Here is a 13,080-nt window from a genome sequence, read left to right on the forward strand (position 1 = left end):
GGTCAAGCCCTTTGGGAAAATTCGGCCCACAAGGAGTCACTCCCTGGGGCTCCTGGCTTCTCTCTAGTCCTTGAAGTAGGAAGTGGTCCATCCAAAAGAGCCATGGGCTGGAACCAGAGCCTGGGGGACCAAGTCAGGGGGGCCGGGTAATTAGGTGTGTGGGGGGAGGGGCTTCTAGTACAACCTCCCTTGGCCGTGCTCAGCCCAGCCTCTTGGTCACAGACGCTGGTCGCTCCCTCATCTCTGGTCCTGCCTTTTCCCTTCCTTGTCAGCTCTGCCTACGCTGCTGTTCTTTCCCAGTGGCCAGGGTGCTGGGGCTGAGAGATAAGCATCCCTTACCGGCTGTGTGACCCTGAGCAAGTCCCTTAATGTCCCTGAGCCCTGGTCTTCTCATCTAAAAACTTGGGGTCGTATCTGAACTTTTGAGAAGGCATTCCAAAGCTGAGACTTTAATTGCCTCTGTTCTAATATCTTGGCAGTGGGGGGTTTTGGAGGCTTGTAGGAATAAGGCTGTGGACACCTGACTGTACCAAGGCTGAGCCCTCCAGATTGTTAGGCTACTGGCTCTGGCCCGGCACTGTCTGATATGACAGCCACCAACCACATGGGGCCACTGAACACCTGCAATGTGGCGAGTCCAAATTGAGATACATCGTATGAGACCCACCGGCTTTCAAAGACTTAGGCGCAAAAAGAATGTAAGGTATATCACGCATCACTTATGTATTGATTATAGGTTGAAATGGTAAGATTTTGGATCTATTGGGGTAAATAAGACGTATCGCTGAAATGAATTTCTCATGTTTCCCTCTGTTAATGTGGCTGCTAGGACATGTAAAACTACCTTTGCGGCTTGCATTTGTGGCTCGTGTTCTGTTTCTACTGGCCGTCGCTTCTCTAGGCACATTCCTGCAGGATGAATGCTGTCCGTGCATCCCAGCCCCGGCCCTGTCCTGGTGCTGTTGTGGTTATTACAGAGCATATTTGCGGAGTGCCCAGCACGGCCCTGGCGCGCTGCGGTCAGAGCGGTTTTGACGGCTGTCTCTGCACTGTCCTCCCAGGGAGCCCCTCTCCTCCCTCTGTGCCCTGTGTGGGACTCCTGTGGCACAGGGGGGCAGGCTGGGGGGGCCCCGCAGAGTCAGACACAGGACTCTCAGCTTGTCCATGGGTCCGGCCCCCGTGCAGGTCCTGCGGAGCTACAATAACATCGAGGAGGACTGTACCGTGTGTCCCTCCTGGTGCCTGACCCTCCGGGCACGAGGCCACAGCTATCATGCTGCCCTGGAGCACCACATCCCTCAGTATTCCTTGCACGCCCCCAAGGTGAGCGTGGCCCCAGTAGCAGTGGGAGGTGGGACAGGGGAGCTTGGCTTCTGCCTCGGTCCACACTCTGCTGGCCTCAGATACATCCCAGCACCCTCCCAGGCCATCCCAACCTCCCCACCTGGGGCTCTGGTCAAGGAGGGCTCTCTTGTGGGCCAGTCTGGGGCTCGGACCCCTGACCCCTCCTTGCTCCATCTGAAATACACCCTGGGCCTCTTGCACTGAGGTTGAAGATTCTCTAGCTCCTTTATTTGTCTGTGCCTTGTTTGCCGAACACCTGCTAGGGATCCGACCACCCACCATGAGCCCCTGGCCTTGGAGATTGCCCAGGCAGCTGTGGGTCACAAAAAGCTGGTCCCTCGGCTTCCTGAGTCATAATTCCCAGGGCTCTCTGAGGAGCCCTTGGAGGCCCTGTCTGACCCAAACAGCCAGATGATGAAGGTTTAAAAGCATCAACTCCAGAGCCAGTCGGCTAAGTTCCAGTCCTGGCTTCTCCTTCTATACCTCTCCCAGCCTCCCTTTTGTCATCCTTCCCATCCGTCTCCACTGCCCTCACGCTCCATATTGCTGGAAAGGCGCCACTCTGGGGCCCTGTGCTGGGGGTGATCCTGCCCCCTCACCAGCTACACTTCTGCTCTCCAATCCCCAACCACTTCACCCCCGAGATTCAGCTCAAGTCCCTCCCTGACTGCACGAGGTTCCCCTCCCTGACCCCCGTCCCTTTCTTTTGACGGGTTTATCCCAGCAGTTTGTGGCCTTTACTGCTGTCCAGCCAATTCTGGGCCTGTGTTGCCCCCCACCGCCTCACACACGGGCACGGGCACATCTGCCCCAGCTGGACGGGCGCCCTGGTCAGCGATCTCGGGCCTTGTGTGATATGGCCGGCCTAGCTCTTAGCCTGCAGCTGGCCATACCCTACATGCTTTAGGAATGTTTGGAAGCTGGGATTTCTGGGGCTTTCCCTTTCTCGGAGGGGGGTTCCCCTCAGCCATCTGTAAGAGAATCATCTAGAAGGGGCTGCTTACCCCAGAGCTTCTGGACCAGGATCTCTGAAAGTGAATTCTCCAAAGGATGATTTGAGGGCACCCTAAAATGAAAGACCTACTTAACTTTTCAGGGGTGGGGGGGTCTCAGATGCCTGCGTTTCCTGCGCCCACTTCCTATAGCCACTCCATCTCCCTGTCTGGAAGTCTCTGGAGGACAGAAGCATTTTGGGGGGCCAAGCTATGTCCCTCTATTCCCTGCTTGCAGGGTAGTGACAAGGATGTGTGGAGGTACTTGGCTCTCCTTGGAGACAAGCCCACCCGAGCCCACATAGACTTCCCTGAGCCCCTAGGCATCCAGGGAATATTGAGGGCTATGGTGCCCGTGTGCAGATCAGCGGGGTAGGGGAGAGGGAAGCGCATAGATCTGAGCGTGGGTCCCTCTTGTCGCGTACCCCAGTTCTTTCCTGCAGTGTCCCCCAACGAACCCTCCTACCGTAGCCTGCTGTTGATCAACAAAGGCTCCATGATGTTGACCTTCAACTTGGCCCCCCAAAGCAGCTCAGACATCTCCCTGCGTCCCATCTCTGGCCTCGTGGCCCCCAGGGCCCACCAGATCTTCCTCGTCTGTACCTACCCCAAGGGCAACTCCTGGAAGCAGCATGTTTTCTACTTGCAGTTCAATTTTTGCCTCCGGTATCTCAAGGTAAAAGGCAGGGCTAGGGGACTGGGTCCTGAGGAGTGGGCCATAGTCTGGGGCTTCCCTTCTCAAAGCCAAATTCTGGGTTTGGACTCTCTTGCTCCCCTAAAGTAGTCAAGGGGCTGCTCCTCCCTCCCCCGGAAGTGCCATAGCAGGGAGGAGACCCCTCGGCCACATCTGTGAACAGCTTTCCCGCCCTTACGGCCCAGCATGTCCACCTCAAGGTGTCTGGAACAAGAAATGGGGTGCAGAGGTCCCAAAGGAATGAGTGGGGGCAATATAAGACTCATATCTGCAGGTTGCAGAGGGGCATTTGGGGCTGGGCCAGGGAAAGGGGCCAGGGTGGTGGGCCCATATCTGGCCCATGAAATGGTCTGTACCGCCTCTCTCAGTCCCTGAGTTCTTTTCAAGAACCATCTCCTGGGTCGGTCACTACCTACTCTGTCTTCACAGAAGCTGCCCGTGCCCAGGCTTTTTGGACATTTGGGGGAGCCAGGGCAGCGGGGTCACATCAGGGCACTGCCCTCCTTCCTCCGGCCCTAGGAGGTAAGCATGCAGAGCCGGGAGGAGGCTCTGCAGCTGAAGCTGGACACCTATAAGCGCGTGTTCTTCAAGCCCACCTGGGTGGGCTGCTCCTCCACCAGCCTCTTCACCTTCCGCAACCCCTCGCGTCTGCCCCTGGAGTTTGAATGGAGGATTTCCCAGCCGCACCGAAAGATGCTGGCCGTCCAGCCTGCTCAGGGACTTATCCAGCCCAGTGAGAGCCTTGTGAGTGCCCCACCCCACGGCTGGGGGCCCATGCTCCCATCTGCCTCCTCCCCGCCCCCCAGCCAAGGCACGCACTCAGGGACGTCTACGTGAGCTGGGGTGGGCCGTCTCCAAGGAGAGCCAAGGTCCTCTTCGCTTTCACCATCATCTCTTACTCATGCCTCTCAGGGGCCAGGTTTACAGTGTGCCCCCTCCCATTTAATCCGTAATCACTTCCCAGGCCTTAGAAGTGGGTGGGATGGCTACCATTGTCATAAAACGCCCTTTTTACAAAGAAGAATCAAAACTTAGAGAAGAAAAAGCCATTTACGAAGATTACAAATGAGGAGGTGGGGCTGGCACTTGAACCAGTTTCAAGGGGCAAGTCTGCTCTCCATCCATGTCCCCAAAGCTGCGAGATCGCTGGGAGGTGGTCTGGAGCAGTTGGATTGGGGGCCAAATGGGTGGGTATCATTAAGGCATGAAGAAGGGGCATCCTCGAGGTCCCAGCAGCAGTCTGGAGGGGGGGCACCGGCTGGGGCCCGATCTAGCAGAGCCCCGTTCCCTGGTTTAGGGCCTTATAGACTAGTTGGCCAAACTTGGGCCAAGAACCACCAACACATGGTGTCTGGAAGAACCCAGGTAGTAGTCAGGGAGGCAAGAGACCACATAGGCTATGGATTTGGTTTCAGGAGTTTACACTCCAGCTCCCACCAAGCCCCTCGCCAGCCATGTGACCTTGGGCAAGTTACCCCACTTCTCTGTCTCGGAAAACGAGGTACTAAATAATACTGCTTACCTCGTGGGGATAAAGGATGGAAGAGCTGAGGGATGTATAGAAAGTGCCTGGCACAGGGCAAACACTCAGAAAGGGGTACCATAGCTTGATCTCCAGCAGTGGGACCTCCAGTGGCCAGGAGTCTGGGTAGGGGGTTCTGGAGAGCCCCACGAAGGGATGATTTCTGTGGCCCCAGACGCTGACGTGGACCTTCAGCCCTCTGGAGGAGACCAAGTACCTGTTCCGAGTGGGGATGTGGGTCTGGGAAGCCGGTCTGCCCCCAGACACCAAGCCCCCCGCCACCACCCACTATGTGCTCCGGCTGGTGGGTGTCGGCATCACCAGCAGCCTCTCCGTGAGTAGGAGAACCGTGGCAGGTGGGGCTGGGGAGCTGGGGGCCAGGGCACATGTGGGAGGGAAGGCCCCAGGGTGCCTGACTCCAAGGGGGCAGGCGATGGGAGCCTTCTGGCCCTCTGGACCTGCCCTGCCTTGGAGATTGTCTGAGGCCAGGGGTGGGAAAGCCAGGGCTGTGGCTGGCTGACTCTGGCCCTCAGGCGAAGGAAAAGGAGCTGGATTTTGGGAACGTGCTGGTGAACAGCAAGCAGTCCAGGTTGCTGATGCTTCTGAACGATGGCAACTGCACTCTTTATTATCGCCTGTTCCTGGAGCAGTGCAGCCCTGAGGTCGTGGACGACAGCCCGCTCGGTATGCGGGCCTGGGCCTGGGCCGGGACCGGAGCCAGGGCAGTGAGGGACGATGGGTAACCAGATCAAGGTTTGGGGGTAGATAGAGCAGGGCTTAACACTTGGTGCTTCCACCTTTTACATGTGTGGCATGGGGTGGGTGACTCTTTGGGCCTCAGCTGCCTCATCTATAAAATGGGACTATTGCTGGCACCATTAGCAGGTGCCAATGACCCAAAGACTGGTTTTCTCTGTCTGGTCTGGGAAGAGGGACTCTGCTCCCTGTTTCCTGGCTCTGGGCCTGCTCTCTGGCCAGTGCTCTGCTGGCCCAGGGGAAGGGTATCTGGAAAGGAGCAGGAGGAGAGGCCGGGACTCTCTGGCCTGCACTGAGTACCTCTTCTGCCCTCGGCCCCCCGTACCCGGTCATCCCTGAGCAGCCTTGCAGCTGGACCGCACAGAGGGGAGCATGCCACCCCGGTCCCAGGACACCATCTGCTTGACTGCTTGTCCCCACCAGCGGTCCCAGTACTGCTGGAAGATCAGCTACTCTCTCCTCTCCCACAGAGGTACCTGGGCCATCTGGCAGAGTCAGGGCCAGGGAGGAAAGGGGAAGGACTGTGTGAGCAGGACTTGGGGTGGGAGGGTGCTGAGGGTCCAGACAGGGCTAGCAGGGTGAGCGTTAGCATGCTAGGGGTGTGCTCTGGGGGACTGGTGTGCAGATGTCTGTGTATGTGTGTGCATGTGTGCAAAAAAAAAAAAAAAAAAAAGAAGCACTGATACGCGTTACCCCATGAATGAATCTTGAAAACATTATGCCAAGTGAAAAAAGCCAGTCACCAAAAGCCACATGTTGTATGATTCCATTTATGTGAAATATCCAGAACAGGCAAATCTATAGATAAAGAAAGTAGATCGGTGGTTGCTGGGGAGTGGGGGGAGGGCAATGGGGAGTGACAACCGTTTGGTGCCGGGCTTCTTTTTGGGATGACGAAAATGCTCTAAATTAGATAGTGGTGATGGTTGCACAGCTCTGAATAGACGACAAATCCGAATTATATGGGTTGAAAGGGTTCATTTTATGGTATATAAATTCTATCTCAGTAAAGCCGTTAGTGAGAGTCCATTTGAAAACAAGTAATGGTGCACAGTTAACACAGTGATGCATGCGGAGCGTTTCAGACAATGCCTGACACGTAGAAAGTACCAGATGAGGCTTGGCTGTTGCTGGAAACATCCCAGAGCCTGGGAAACATCTGCTGCTCCTGACAAGGGTCCTGGGCAGGTGGCCAGGGGTCCTACCCCCTCAGCCTGCATGCTGCGCCCCAGGGCAGCTGGGAGGTGAGGCCACTCCTCTCTTCCACACCCCGTCCTAGGTGACGAGGCTGGGAAGAGGCAGGAGCTGTGTCGCGTCTTCCTGACGGCTGTGTACCCCTTACTCTCCATCCTGGATGTCTGCTCCATGGGCAGCGCCAAGGGCATCACCCGGAAACACCTGTGGCGCCTCTTTTCCCTGGACAGTCTCAACGCTTACTTGGAGTGTGACCCCACGCCCTGGGAGCTCACCTACAAGGTGCCCACCCGGCACAGGTGAGGAGGGCCCCGGGGAAGGGGCAGGGCCTATCTGGGGGTATTCTTGGAGCTTTCTGCCCACACCCCCCCAGCACCAGGACCTGTCCATGGAGTGGCTCCCCATCTCCCCCCACCAAATTCTTGCCCATCCCTGGAGGGGCCTAGAGAAGTCAGGGATTGGCTGAAGGTCTGGCCCCTGCCCCTGAGTCCCAGGTTCTCCCAATTCCCACCTGCAGGAAGATGATTGCCCAGCCAGCCAGCCAGGCACCCCTGGGAGGGCCCCGTACTGTCCCCATCCGTCTCTGGGTCTGTTTCTCTGCTCCACACAGCACGAGCCAGATCCCCACCGTCTTCACCCCTCTGAAGCTTGACTTCAATTTTGGGGCAGCACCGATAGAGGTCCTACCCTCAGTGGTGCTCTTGGCCCTGAAGAACAGCGGCGTGGTGGCCCTGGACTGGTACGGCGGGCTTGGAGGGGGCTGCTGAGGGGCCCAGGAGGCAGGTGCAGGAGGCCGTCTCTGGCTTGGGGTGGACCTGGCTGTGGGGTCTGTGAGAAGTGGATCCCCTCACTGATGGGGCGGGGAGGCCAGCGTGGGATTGGGGATCACCCTTCACTCTCCAAACCTGTCACTGCCAGAGGCATGTCCACAGGCTCAAGAGTGGGGGAGACTGGTGGAGACCAGCACGGTCATCCTAAGAGCTTAATGAGTGAGAAGTATCCTTTTGGACACCTGCTGCGTGCCAGGCACTGATTTACGAGCCTTTTCTCCTCCAAGCCTCACACCAACCCTGGGGAGAAAAATCCTCCTCTGCTGACTCTTTTGCAGATGGAGGCTAAGGACTCAGTTAAGGCCACTCAGCCGTTAGCAGGCAGAGCCAAGTTCAAAGCCAGATCGGTAAAGGTTAGTCAGCAAGAAGTCTTCAGAGTGCTACCGTGTACCAGGCAGTGGGCTAGGCAGTGGGGTGCCCCCGACAGAGCTTCAGTCTGGGGAGGCCAGGCCTGCATGGGGGCGAGTTAAGATCTCTGGTGGGGAAGGACAGGGCCAGCCAGCCTGCCACGAAGCCAGTGTCGGGGAGGAAGATGTGGCTGGGCGAAGCCACGTGGGCTACAGGAAGGCTTGAGGCTGGCCACGGGGCAGGCTGCGCCTCTCCGGGCACAGGGGCCCAGGCCTGGAGCCCTGAGCCTGCCAAGCGTGGACCTTCCTGTGCTTGACTTTCCTCCCGTCGGGGCCCGAACTTGTGCCCGGTAAACATCCTGTGTCCATGCCAGGGCCTTTTCTTGTTCTTCCTCCCTGCCTCTGCCACGTGTCTGGGCTTCCTAGTAAATTTCCTTTTGATGACTTCTAACTTTTCTTGCCTAAACGGAGTTGAGAAACAAGTGCACCCATCTGGGTAAGGCTTGGGAGAGAGAGCCAGGGGCCCGGCCTGGGAAAATAGGTGCGGCGGGAGGGGGAGGAGGGGTGCTTTTGTGATCTCAGGAACCTTCCTGCCTGAGCAGAGTCTTGGGGTGTGGGGGGGGCAAAGCTGGGGTGGGGGCTGCACCATCAGGGGTACAATGGCCGCCCTTACTCTGGATTGTCCTGCCCCTGGCTGGGGTGGGGGCAACTGGGGAGGCTGGTTCCTTACACGGCTCCTTACGTGGCTCCTGTCTGAGAAGGGCCAGGGCTATGAGTAGCTGAGGGCTCCTGGCCCTGATGACTTGAGGAAGCTTGGCAGGCAGCGCTGCTGGCCTGGTGGGGAAGGCCCAGGGCCCGCCTGAGCTCCAGACCCGCCATTCACTGGGGCTACTGGAATGGCCAGAAGCCAGGCGCTACAGGAAAAGCAGCGTTAGTCTGTCCTGGCATGGAGCAGGGTATTTTGGTGGATTATGCATGCAAGTGTGTTTGTGTAGGAGCAAGCCCAGCTCACACTCTCTGTGGAGAGAGGCCAGGTGGCTGGAAACCGAGGTGGGAGGAAACCCAGGCACGGTGCCCGCTGAGCTGAGCCCATCCATCAGGAGATCATCTGAGGTTCAGGAAGGCAGTCCGTGCTTCTTCCAGGAGTCCAAGCACAGCGAACCTTCCTTGGAAGGCTTGACTCTCCTAGGTTTTGTGTGTTGTTGTGTTTCCTTTCAATTTCTTAGAAGGCTATTTTTGAAAATTCTAGCTGGTCTCTGCTGAGCTCATAAAGAACAGACTGAAGGTTTTATTCCTGCCAAGACCAGTAAGAAATGGGGACTGTGGACTTGGCCTGGAGGCAGCAGCAGGCAGGACAGAATGAGAACCCCAAGTGGGAGGGGGAGCATCGGAGGAAATAGGAGCCTAGAGCTGCCTGCCCCGCTCCCTCTGGGTCTTCTCCGATGCTTCTGCTCCCAGCCCAGGGAGGCGGAGGGCCTTACTGACATCAGATACACTGGTTAACATCTCCTGGTCCCTTGTGCACTCGTTAAGTCTCGGCTAAATGTTTACTGGGGGCTTCTAGGAATCAAGGTGCCGACAGGTCCAAGCCTGGCCCTCCGGGTGCTGCAGGGGTCTGGGGCAGGGTGATGTGTGCTGAAGAAAACTACAACTGAGCTAGACCTGCAGCTTAGGGAGAAGACACAGAGAGGCTGCAAAGAACCTTCCAGACAGGGGTGCCTGGGTGGCTCAGTCGGTTAAGCATCTGCCTTCGGCTCAGGTCATGATCCCAGGGTCCTGGGATCAAGTCCCGCATCAAGCTCCCTGCTTAGTGGGGAGCCTGCTTCTCCCTCTTCATGCCGCTCCCCCTGCTTGTGCTCTCTCTCTAACAAATAAATAAATAAATAAATAAAAGAACCTTCCAGACAGAGGTCCTGGTATGTACACGGGTAAGAGAAAAGGGCTCACCCTGGCTGGAGCATTGATAGGGAGGAAGGGGTGCCGGATGTGACTTGAGAGGTGGACAAGGGCCACAACATCGGGACCTTGGCATCCTTCTCCTAAGAGTTTGGACTTCTTCCTGAGGGCATGGTGGCGATGTAAGCGGGGCTGGGGGACAAAGACATGATCTGCCTTCAAGACCTGCCACTCTGGTCTGGGGTGCAGGGTGCAGGGTGCAGGGAGAGAAATGGACCAGCAGCCTGAAGCAGGGAGAGAAATGGACCAGCTGCACCCCAGCAGCCTGGGGTGCAGGGTGCAGGGTGCAGGGAGAGAAATGGACCAGCAGCCTGAAGCCTGAAGTGGTGAGGGGGCCCACACCAGAGGACTGGCAGGGAAAAGCGGGTTGGGATTTTTGGGACGGGGACTGGGTGAGAGCAGCGAGGGAAACAGAGGTGTCAAAACTATCCAGATAACCCCAAAGTAGCAAGATCTCCAGTTTTGCTGCTGATCAGTATCCCCTGGATAAAATAACAAAAGCAGTTTATTCACCAGTCAAAAGACACAAAGGTGATGGAAGCAGGTCCTGCCACATGTCCACTCTGCTGGGATGTTGGAGGGTTTGAAGGGAGTTTCCATCCTCAGCACTTACAACACACACACGTAAACACAGCCCAGGGGTTATTCTGTTTCCCTTGAATTCTTTTTTTACAGTAACGGCACAATGCTTGTACATACTGCTTTCTGCTCAGCATTAGATCATTAACATTTTCACTTAGCATTGTGCCGATAACATTCCCTTCAGATCAATACAGATCAACGCATAAAACTCTCGACTCTTTTTTTAAAGATTTTTTATTTATTCATTTGAGAGAGAGCGTGCGTGAAAGAGAGAACATGAGCAGGGGCAGGGGGAGGGGCAGAGGGAGAAGCAGACTCCCTGCTGCGCAGGGAGCCCCATGCAATGATGGGATGTGATAAGGGGCTTGATCCCAGGACCCTGAGGTCAAGATCTGAGTCCAAGGCAGATGCTTCACCGATGCTTAACTCACTGAGCCACCCCGGCGCCCCTTAACTCTTTCTTTGTAATACTTGGCATAATATTCCATAATATGAATGGCCCTTAAGTTATTAAACTCATTCTGTACTGTTTTTTTTTTTTTTTTGCCACTACAAAGAAAGTTGTAATAAACATCTGTGTGTGTGTGAGCGTGAGCACGTGCACACGCAGGAGAGAATGTCTGAGTCAAAGGGCTCATGCTGTTTTTATTCTAGTAGACACTGTCAAAATTCCTACAACAAAAGGTGGTAACCGTACTTTCTCTCTCTACCTGTTTGAAGGTGTCCATTCTCTTTAAACTTACCAGTATCGAGTGGAACTGTTTATCACGTTGCTGATGTGAAACTATTTACGACTGATTCAAGGGAGTCGTGATTTGCGATTTCCTCTTCTCTTTGTTGAGCATTTCCCCTCTGGCTGCTCCCCGTTCATGCCGTCTGCCCAGTGTGAGGCCAGTTCTGTGCCATGTCTCTGCAAGTGAAGGGGTCCTCCTTTTCAGATCGTAACCCGGGGACCCTTTCACCGCTTGTTTTGTCAACCAGCTAGAGTGCAGTATCTACTTTCCTACAACGTGAGACATTTGAGGGGCATTAATTCTATGTCCAGACTTGCTCCAGATTCAAGAACGCCAGCCCTGCTGGGGCATCTCTTCTCTGCCCTATGCTCCCGCTGACCTAGACACCCTCCCTCTCGGGGCGGGGGGGGGTGCCTGGTTGGTGTTGCTGGCATTTTTAGGTACTTCAAATGGCCCTTTCTAAGAGCTTTGTCACACAAACTACCCCCCCCCCCCGGGGTTAGTGGCTAGCTAGCTCAACGTTACCCACATAACACAGTCCCCCTCGACCCCTGTCCCCCACAATGGAAGCCCCAATCTCCACTTTCCACTTTGTCACCAGGGACCTGCTGCCGTTCCCAGGTTTGGGTTTGGGGGCCATTATGAAGTGAGAATCCACCATAGCCGTGTTTGCTCAGCCATGCACGGGGCAGCTTGCCAAATTGGGGGAGCATCCACCCTGCTTGCAGCTCAGAGCTCCTGCCTCTCTGTTCTAAGTGGCTTGCACCCCTCCTCCAGGGCCTTCCTCTTTCCAAGTGACCAGCAGATTGACCTGGAGCTGTGGGCACAGCAAGCAGAGTTTGACGCCACTGAGCTTCACCAAATGCGTGTGCAGGACAACTGCGTGTTCTCCATCAGCCCCAAGGCTGGGAGCCTGAGTCCTGGGCAAGAGCAGGTGGTGGAACTCAAATACAGGTACTCCTCCCACTGCCTGTCCTACACTTCCGGTCCTGGAGACCCTGCCCCCACCCCTCCCTTTCCCTGTGCTCCTGGAGGAGCTTGGCCTTGCACTGTGTGACTCCAGAGTACCCTAAGTGCCCGCCGCGGGGGGAGGACCCCGTCCACCCACTTGGCGGGGAGGTTTCATGTCCCTCTTGCCCCATCCCAACTCAGAGGTTTCCACATGCTCCCAGGGGCTTTGCTCTCCTGCTGGTACCGGGGCTCCATAACTCAGCCCAGACTCGTCTCTTCCCTTCCAGCCATGTGTTCGTGGGCACCGATCGCCTCCCAGTGCTCTTCAAAGTGTCCCATGGCCGGGAGATCCTGGTGAGACCCCAGACCTTGTCCTGTCCTGGATGCCTGAGAGAGGAGCAGGGAACTGTGCCCCCCGGGGAGCTAGGGTCCAGATCTTTCTGCTGGGTGCTTCCGTTTCTCCCAGGGAAGGATGCTACTCATGGATTTTGTCTTTCCAGCTAAATTTCATAGGTGTGACAGTGAAGCAGGAGCAAAAGTATGTGCACTTCACCTCCACCAGCCACCAGTTCGTCCCTGTCCCCATCGGCGACACACTGCCCCCAAGGCAGGTCAGTGGTCTACATTGTCCTGATCTCTGTGTATCTGCATCAGCCTTTTACAGGGTGACAAAGACCCTGCCCTCCAGAAGTCCTCACTCTAAGAGGTGGGGCTACAGGTCAAACCCTGAGTTTGGGCAACTGGGAGAAATCCAAGGTGAGAAGCTTCCGCTTCCTGGTGCTTGGTGCTAAGTAAGCCCTTTGCCGGGCCTTGTGCCTGTGTTCCCATGCAAAAGCAGGGGGGTCTCTCTTCTAGCACAGGATTCTTCAAACTTCTTTGATCATGAGTCACACTAATATATTTTGGATAATAACTCAGTAAGTACATACATACACATAAGTACCGCAAATGAATGTGTACACTATTACACGCAAAGCATTCTGATGTTTTCCGTTTTTATTTTATTCTGTTCCACCTGCTAAATTGCTTTCATGGTCTGCTCACTAATAGGTCTCAGCCCCAGGTTGAAAATCACTGCTCCAGGAAAGACATTTTTCTGGAGCGCGAAAAACGAGACTGAATCCTTTCAAAACTATAGAATTTTCTTTATCAAGTGGAGGGAATTGGGTTCCTTTGCT

General features: G+C 55.8%; 1 protein-coding gene across 1 annotated transcript in view; it reads left to right on the forward strand.

Moving 5' to 3' along the window:
- The window catches only part of CFAP65 (cilia and flagella associated protein 65), a 33,964-nt gene that overhangs the window by 11,956 nt on the left and 8,928 nt on the right, over window positions 1-13,080 (forward strand). Inside the window, 11 exon segments of the mRNA XM_035008335.1 lie at window positions 1,186-1,323; window positions 2,767-3,012; window positions 3,550-3,774; window positions 4,728-4,886; window positions 5,086-5,236; window positions 5,652-5,780; window positions 6,588-6,801; window positions 7,113-7,241; window positions 11,729-11,905; window positions 12,190-12,256; window positions 12,403-12,513. Of these exon segments, the coding sequence (XP_034864226.1) occupies window positions 1,186-1,323; window positions 2,767-3,012; window positions 3,550-3,774; window positions 4,728-4,886; window positions 5,086-5,236; window positions 5,652-5,780; window positions 6,588-6,801; window positions 7,113-7,241; window positions 11,729-11,905; window positions 12,190-12,256; window positions 12,403-12,513 (1,746 nt within the window).

The sequence above is a fragment of the Mirounga leonina genome, unplaced genomic scaffold (assembly GCF_011800145.1).
Source record: "Mirounga leonina isolate KUSES-001 unplaced genomic scaffold, KU_Mleo_1.0 Mir_151, whole genome shotgun sequence".
NCBI lineage: Eukaryota > Metazoa > Chordata > Mammalia > Carnivora > Phocidae > Mirounga > Mirounga leonina.